The 9,208-nt window shown below is 34.6% G+C and overlaps 1 protein-coding gene across 1 annotated transcript; it reads left to right on the top strand.

The window, feature by feature from the left end:
* The first annotated feature begins 5,247 nt into the window (after positions 1–5,247).
* On the top strand, positions 5,248–7,111 carry LOC130648593 (52 kDa repressor of the inhibitor of the protein kinase-like). Its single transcript, XM_057454645.1, has 5 exons — positions 5,248–5,332; positions 5,424–5,663; positions 5,743–6,340; positions 6,414–6,982; positions 7,071–7,111. Exons 1-5 carry the CDS (start codon positions 5,248–5,250, stop codon positions 7,109–7,111), a joined length of 1,533 nt encoding a protein of 510 aa, XP_057310628.1.
* The last annotated feature ends 2,097 nt before the right edge of the window (positions 7,112–9,208 follow it).

The raw sequence follows: 9,208 nt of genomic DNA, 5'->3' as shown, positions 1-9,208 counted from the left end.
ATTGGATCAAATAAAAGAAAAACTCCAAAATTTTAAAAATGATAATGTTTCTTTGAAAAATGAAAAAATATATTTACAAGCTAAGTGTGAACAACTTCAACAAACAGTTAATAGTTTACGTCAGGAAATAAAACATGTATTATCAGTTAAATGTAACTTTGTTGCACATTGCTTAAGCAGTGATAGTATCTGCAACTACTATACAGGATTTCCTACTTTGGCCACATTTCGCTCAGTCTTGATATTTTTAGATGCAGGAGAGATTCGGGAAAACGTAATTCTCTTTAACAACCAAGAAATAAAAGGGGATTCAAATTGTGGACGTGAACGTATTTTTTCACCACTAGAAAGTTATCTAAACACATTGATAAAGTTACAAAGAAATTTTCCTGTTAAGCATCTGTCATAACATTTTGATTCTTCTGAAGGGACAGTAAGCAACACAGTGACCACATGGGTTAATATATGTATCTAAAGTTGGGATCAATGTGCATCTGGCCAGACAGAAAAAAAATACAAATGCTAATGTCTAGTTCAATGAAGGAAAATTTTCCAACTACAAGATGTATAATTGATTGTGTGGAATTTGAAGTTGAAGTTCCGTCATCCCTTTATGTTCATAAAATGTTGTATTCAGATTATAAAAGCCACACCACAGTAAAAGTTTTAGTTGGAATAGCTCCCGGAGTTTAATTTTATTCTACAGCGTATCCTGGAAGTATTCCAGATAAAAGTATTGTGATTAAAAGTGGATTTTCACATCCTGGTTTATGGGAGAAAGCGGACAGTGTAATGACAGACAGAGGTTTCACGATTGAAGAATATTTAAAACCATTGAATGTAAAATTAATAATACCAGCTTTTTTAAAAGGACGTGGACAATTCACCACAAACGAGATTGTAAAAAGTTAACAAATTGCAAGAGAGCGAATACATGTGGAACGAATGATTCAGCGTTTAAATAGTTACCATATATTTAATCAAGTAGAACCGGTCAGCATGATGGGATCCATGAATCAAATTATTACTGTTTGTGTGGATTGCTGGCAAATTTTCAGAATCCTATTTTAAAAAATATAACGTGAAAATATGTACATAAAATTATATATATATCTATATATATACATGCTTGCAGTGAAGTAAAATATTTAATCCTTCATATATTTTTGAACCAACTCAGGCAATATTTTTGTGAAATAAAGCTGTGCTGCTTCAGATTGAATATTTTTCCAAAATTCTGGATCGAAATAGGCACGGTATGTGTGTTTTTTTTTATTTTTTATAACATCATTTTCTTTGTCGTAAACAATGCATGGGTTTTTGGCTACAAAACAAATATCTTTTGGATCAAGATCTTTGTAATGCTCACTACACTTGACTTCCAGTATACCAAATTTATTTCCATGATTAATTTTTCCATCTGGTGTTGAACCAAAAATGTAATTAACAGAATCGATTATTAATCCACAGTCCTCCACATTGATTGTTTCTTCTGTCGTTCTAAAATACCGTTCATACATCTGGATTGCAATTGGATAGTAAAACTTCGATAAGCCATTTTCATTTTAGCAACGTTATTAATTTTCTTTTCACCGAAAACAATCCCTTTTGCTAATGAGAAAAGGCCTTTTTCAGTTTTTTTACTTAAGTCACCTATTTTGTTAAAAAGCGAAGCAGTAAATCTGTACTTCCTGTAATGAAACCACACGATAACAACCCGTTTTCATCATCGGCATTACCAGTTCACTATTCACATCAATCGAACCGTGATCTTTCGCACAATCAGTATCAGAACAACCAGCATAATTATCGCAATCATCAGAATAATCAGAATAGTTATCGCAATCATCAGAATAATCAGAATAATTATAGATGCATATTTTGTGACAAATCGCATAAATCACAGCAATGCCGAATAATCACTAATTTCGATGCAAGGAAAAACGTGTTACGTGACAAGAAGAGATGTTTTGTTTGTTTAAAAGGTGAACATTTAGCCAAGTCTTGTTATTCTAAGATTAGTTGTTTAAAGTGTTCGGGTAGACACCATGTTGCTATTTGTGATAAGAAAAGGGACGTTGACCAAGGTCGTAGAGATAAGCAGGGTCGGATCCAGCTATAGGCGAGGTAGGCTAAAGCCTACATTGAGATGGAGCTATTAAAATCCTGCATATGATAATTCTATGGAGAAGCAGCTCGTGAGAGAATCGACAAGAAATATTCATAGATCGCGCGCGGTCATTGTGTACGTGAAAATGTTATAGCCCGTGGCGCTTTGAATCCCGTTTGTTTACGTTGTCTCGATAATCTAACAATTTTTGTCTTTCCAATAGAGACACGCCAATCTGCCTTAGAAAATCACTTGTCCTAAAACTCGCAAGTAGGCTAAAGTCTGGACAGCTGTTTTTAGTAACCGATGGCACACAGTTATTTCAACAGGGATTTCAAATTCGCGAAAACACAGTCTAGTTGCCTACTACTTTTCACTCGCAAGTAGGCTGAAATTCAACTCGCAAGTAGGTTCAGAGGACTGGTGACAAAACTCAAATTCGGGTCAAAGTTCAGTGAGCCAGAAAATAGATGATCAAACATGGCTTTTAGATACTGCTCAGATATGTGTGTTTCGTGAGATTTGTGTTTCAGGTGAGTTTTCAGAGTTTTTGTTGGTTTCATATTTTATAAAACACCGGAATAATGTCATGCATGAATCATATGTCCAGCTAGCTAGGAACTTGTTAGTCTTGTTAGAGTTTATACTACCTGGCCTGTGGAAGACATCATCTCCTCCCCACACACTGCCAACTTATTTATGTCTGCATGTAGCTAGAGTAGTATGAACAGAGTGTCGAGGAAGATTGAAAAATAGTCAGTCCAGTTGTGCATCGAGAATAGATCTTATTATTTTTAGTAATGTATAGCTAGCATCTTGAAGAAACATGGACTTTGAACTTACTCTACAACAACAAAAAGACATCAGAACTCGTTTCGAAGGCAACTGGAGAACTAAAAAGTTGTTTTCACCGTCGTCACCATCTATTTTGAAGACAGATGAACTTGCACAAACTATATTCATCTCTACTGTTGAAAAATTCAAAAAAAAAGTTAATCCTGCTCTCAAGCCAGTTAGGTATCAAGTTCTTTTTGTTTATTTACACATTCTCGAAGAAAATGAGCACTTATTCTGTATGTATAGTTTCAATATAGAAGAAAACATACCTAGACCAGTAAACATTTATATAGCTATACAGCAAAAATAAAGTTTTGTTTTGTTTCTGTTAAAAGTTTTTTTTTACTTGTCAGTTGCAACAGTATATTTATGTGAAACACAGTACGATAAACCACGATTAATTATAACCGGAATTTGTTCAAATGGCAAGATATTTTCATTGTCAATGACTGGATGCATGTTCTTTTAGAATATCTGGGGATGGTAATTGTTTGTACAGTGCAGTGTCAGTTGGTTTGGTTGGTAACCAGTCATTAGCATATGATTTAAGAGTCTTGACGTCAATTGAGTTGTTCCAAAATGCTGAATTTTATGCTGATCATCCACACTTTGAAATTATTGCAAATCAGTTGCAGTGCAAAAATTCAAAAAATCTGTTTACACAGGCTTTATCAGATCATGGTTGCAAAGTTTATACCGAAACGAAGTGTCGCATCACTGCTTTAAAAGAGGAGGCTTCATATACATCACGGAATTATAGTTGGTCATCATTTGTCTGTGTTATGGCATTATGTAATGTTATTGAGGTAACTAACTTCCATACGACAGTATATACAGAGTAGACAAAATGTAGAATCTACTGTGAATATATATCTGGGAAATTTCTTCACTTGGTGGGGAATAGTCAAGATAGTCATGGTCCTAATGTGTTCCATATTTCTATGAAACTTTTTGAAATACACCTGAAATAGTTCTAGTTATCATAGCTTATGTAATTGAATTAGTTTATAGAGATATACAATATTTTTGTTTATATTAGTTCCCTATTCAGCTTGTATATCAGCCACTGGGAGATTCAAAGTTGGATTCACTTTTCAATAATGTGTTTTCACCGAAAAAAGATGCTGAAAGTAAATCCCTATTGGTGTTATTATGGTACAATTCCTGTGTTGATCGTCCAAAGACAGTAATGCGACCAAATCATTTTGTTGTTTTATTGCCCCTACCAACTGGTAAAAGAAAATTGGCAAAGCATAGTTTAACCTTGGTGTCTAATCTTCCAAATATTGTGGCTGAACAACCTTCTTCACAAAAAGCAGTGAAAAAAATCGTGTGGTTCGAAAATCAATAACATCCTACTTCAGTCAAAACTTGCCAGGTATATAACACTTTTGATGAGATAAAGGTGCAAACATTTTATTTATATCTGTTTTCATAATGGATTTTAGTAGGGAATCAATTTTTCACAACAATTTTCAAACAATTACAAATATGGAATGATGAGTTATCAGTATGGCAATTTTTACTGATTCAATCCTTTTTTCAATTTTACAGAGACTGGTGAATCTTCAAAATCTCTTATCGAACCATCCAAATCTACTGTTGAACAACCTACTGAAAATAAATCTGACGAAAAGGTTGTGGAAGTTGATCATATCCTTGAAGCTGATGTGATTAATATGATGAATACTGATGATTCAGTAAATGATGGTGCTTTACAATTTCCTGAAGTGAACAATGAGAACATTGATTCATTTGATATAGGAAATTTGGTGAACAATGTTGCAAAAATAAAGGTCACTGAAAAATTAGCTTTTTTAAATTCTGTTTGGATGCCTGATGAAAACTTTCATTACCCAACCTCAAATCGACGTTTCATTCATTCTTGGTTGACTTCTTATCCATGGTTATGTTACTCAAAAATCCATGATGGGGCATTTTGCATAAATTGTGTGATGTTCCATAATAACTCACAAAATGTTGGGAAAATGGAAAAATTGTGCAAGGAACCATTAAGAGATTGGAAAAATGCGAAGGCTTTACTTGAAAAACACCACCATAAATCTCCACATCATAAAAAGTCTGTTGTAGATACAGCAAATTTTAAAGCTACAATGGCATCAACAGACACCAGAATTGATAGGCAGCTCAACAATATTGTGCATGTACAAATTACAAAAAATCGTGTTGTATTGAAGTCATTGATCAAGATTCTCATAACAATGGCTCAACAATGTATTTCGTTAAGAGGTCGTGATGAGACAGATCCAACTGCACAATTTTAATCTAAAGAGAATGTAATGAGCAATTTGAATCCTGGTAATTTTCTGGCTTTTGTGAAACTAGCAGTAGAGTTGGAATGCCCTGCTTTGAAGGAACACATGAGTAACTGTGCCAAAAATGCTACTTATTTGTCAAAAACTATTCAAAATGAACTCCTATCTCTTATTGCAAAAAAACATTGTCACCCAAGTAGTTGCACAAATAAAACGATCTAAATATTTCTCTGTTCTTGGCGATGAGGCAGTAGATATAAGCAACAAAGAACAGATGCGATATATTGACAGTAAAGATAAAATTAGAGAGACATTTTTAAAGATGGCAGAATGTAAACTTGGTTGTTCTGGTAAAGGGCTGTCAAAAACTATAATTGATGCTGTGGAGCAAAACAACTTGGACATGAATGATTGTAGGGGACAAGGCTATGATGGAGCAGGTTAAAATCTGATACAAATAACCATGTTTATCATTAGCTATCCATATATTTTTATCTTCATTTTGTTCTTTTTATTCAGGTGCAATGGCTGGAAAATGTTCAGGAGCATCCACATTGATTAAGAACAAATTCCCCAAAGCCATTTATGTTCATTGTGCATCTCACAGGTTGAACCTATGTGTTGCAGTTGGCTGTAAGCTCCCCATGGTTGCTGATATGATGTCACAGTTTCAAGCAGTGGCATTGTTTTTTTACTGTTCGCCTGTCAGAACTCATGTTCTGAAAGGTGTCATAGAGGCTGTGTCACCTGAGATTGTCCATTCAGTAGTTTTGAATATTTGTCGTACAAGATGGGTAGCCAGGCTGGATGGACTTGACTATTTCTGTGATTTATTACCATCTGTCATGCTCACTTTGGAGAAAATCACAGAAAATAGAGACAAATCCTTCAGTCGTAGTAACATGGATGCTGCAAGACCACTCCTTCTAGGCATATGTCAGTTTGAATTCATTGCTGTGTTGGTAATTGTTCAAAAGGTTTTGGGTTACACTCGTGGTCTCACTGTGAAATTACAGAGTATTGAATCTGATCTTGTTAAAACATCAAGGAACGTGCTTTTGTTGAAACGAACACTGCAAGTGATCAGATCAGATATTGACACCCATTTTAATAAGTGGTATGAAAAAGTTCTATCTTTAGCTACTGAGCTTGATGTTGTGGAATCAATGAAACGTCGATGCAGCATCTAGTTGTAACTATGTTGCCAATGGAGTGAAAGAGTACCACAAATTGGCTGTTGCTATTCCCTTCATCGATCATATACTGCAAGAACTGGACACTAGATTTTCTATTGACAATCTCAGTGTCTACTCTGGTTTCAGCATCATGCCAACTACCATTCTTTCAGATGAGGGTCGTGTTCTTGTGGGAGACCAACCAACATGGAAAGTTGAATTTTCTAAATTTATTCAGAGATATCGTGATGATATTCCTGCTCTGAGTAACTTGTACGCACATATGTGGAAAGTTAAGTGGAGAACATTCACCGGAGTGTTACCTACCACATTGCAAGGTCTGTTAAAACACACTGACAAACTTTTATTCCCATCGATACATGAAGCGATACGAATTCTAGCTACTATACCTGTCACTACTTGCACCTGTGAGAGGAGTATTTCAGGTTTACGTCGTGTGAAGACATGGATGAGGAATACAATGACAAAGGAAAGATTGAACAGTCTCTGTGTTATAATGTTCAATCGAGATGTGACTGTTGATTTAGATCAAGTTGTAGATGAATTTGCAGCTGCTAACAAACGTAGAATGACGTTTTCTAATATTTTTAGTGACTGAGTTTAAGTATTGTTTTTATAGTTTTAGTACACCTTTTTTATATGTCACTTTAGCCATAAATTATAGGTTAAACATGGTGTACACAGTGTTGTAAATACCTATTTTCATTCGATTGTAAACTTTATGTGTATAAAAATAAATCTATCATTTCAGTTTTTTGATGATATTGCTGCTGTTATCTTGTATAAAATTGTATGACCAGTATGATCTTCAATATGATGATAAATGTTTTCTTTGATATTTAGTTGAAAATTCACAATTGTAAAATGAAAGAAGTTCAAATGCTCAAACAATGGAAACAAAAGTTCAACGGTGAGTTTTGCTTTTTTACCTTCTATTGTTTTGTCTTGCTGTATCATTCCTGTTTTCAACGAAACTCTTGTATTTCTGGGTTCAATTCCCAGCAGGAGTAATTGTTCATTACTGTTTCATTTCAGAAATATTAGAAAGAAAGAAATGAAAAAAGAAAGACAGACAGAAATAAGGAAGAGAGTTAGTCAATACAGTTGCATATTGAAATAGAAAGTTTGTCCTTTTTGTTATTCAGAAGACTGTCAAAGGTGTAAACAATTTTTCTGTGTGTCAAAATTTATTCGATTCTTTGTATTTTCTGTCATAAAAACAACTGTATTGTCGTCATTTTTCGACACATTTAGAGCCATTTGAGGCATTTAGAGGGCTCTAAAAGCGTTGGCTTCCAGGGCTCCGCCCTGTAACCGTTGGGGGGCTCACAACGCCCCCCAAACCCCCAGTTGTTCTGGATTGCGCCCGATAGGGCGCAATGCAACGCCCCGTTGGGGCGTTGTAAATTCAATTATTCTAAAAAAAATTTTTTAAGAAATTTTTTTATATAGGCCTACATCCAGTAATTCTCTGGATCCGACCCTGAAAATGATATCATATCGAAAATCTAAATAAAAAACATTGAAGACATTATGTTATACATTTGTTGACACTTTTATAGTTTATCACGTATATATATATATATATATATATATATATATACGTGATAAATATATATATATACGTATATATTTTATAGTTTATCACGTACATATAGGATATTTAGGCAGCTAGTGAAAAGGATGTGGTTACCATATTTGTTTATATCTTCCCCAGTCCTCTAGCTGCTCTTTTTATCTCTTATAATAATACGCCAGTTCTGTCTGTCTGTCTGTCTGTCTGTGACTTTTGCAAAGTGGATAAAATTTCTTTGATAAAGTCTATAAAACATCGCCTATAAATTTCTTCTGTAAATTAGCAAACGTTACCGTTAAAGCAATATTGACGTCAAAGGAAAGTATATTAATTTTGATTATGAGATAACAAAACAGCAAGCTGTAGTGATTCGACTAGTCTAATGACTCTTATTATAAGTGGTAGAGGTTAAACCCTCTAAAGATCTCTAAACAAAGCAAGATCTCCCTTTTACAAGGGATTAGTGAAGCCATTGCACTGCACTTTTAAATTTAAGGCTAAATAACTTGGAAACGGGTGGAATTAACTGACGTCATCTCCTGCGTGGGTAACTAGGGACTACCTGAGACCAATTTGAGTAAGTTTTCCAAATCTGGGTCACCGAATCCGTTTCGGATTGTACGGGTTAATGACGTCATCAAAAAACCTTTAAACCTTGATATCTCTGCAACCGTTTGTCAAAAGTACATGATCCTATACATTTTCTTTATCGTCGTTTTAAGATCTATACGATAAAGGCAACAGGTATACAAATTTCTAAAAAAAAAAATTGGGGGTTTTAACGGGCCATTGCTGACGTCAGCAAAATTTTTAAACCCTTATATGTCCTTAGTCGTTCGTAGAAAAGATATGATCCTATACATTATTTTGATCAGCGTTTCAACCTCTACACGTTACAGGCAACGAATAAACTAAATTTCGCCAATTTTTTTGGGATTTAGAATGCTGACGTCAGCAAAACGTCTTAAACAACCAACTTTTTCAATGTCCTATTGCCTAAGTGGATTTTTCCACGGGTCTTTATCGACTAGTCTATATTATAATGCTTGTATACGTCTGTCTGTCTGTCACGCAAAATGGTAGCTTAGCTGCGCAATAGCGAAAAGCACGCAATGCGGTATAAAAAGGACGGGCGAACCCGTGGATTTTCCACGGGCTAACGACTAGTGTATTTATATTCTCGCACATGTTAGTTTATATTTCGTTCTTTAAA

The sequence above is a fragment of the Hydractinia symbiolongicarpus genome, chromosome 7 (assembly GCF_029227915.1).
Source record: "Hydractinia symbiolongicarpus strain clone_291-10 chromosome 7, HSymV2.1, whole genome shotgun sequence".
NCBI classification, from domain to species: Eukaryota; Metazoa; Cnidaria; class Hydrozoa; order Anthoathecata; family Hydractiniidae; genus Hydractinia; species Hydractinia symbiolongicarpus.
This window is presented reverse-complemented; position numbering and strand designations above follow the sequence as displayed.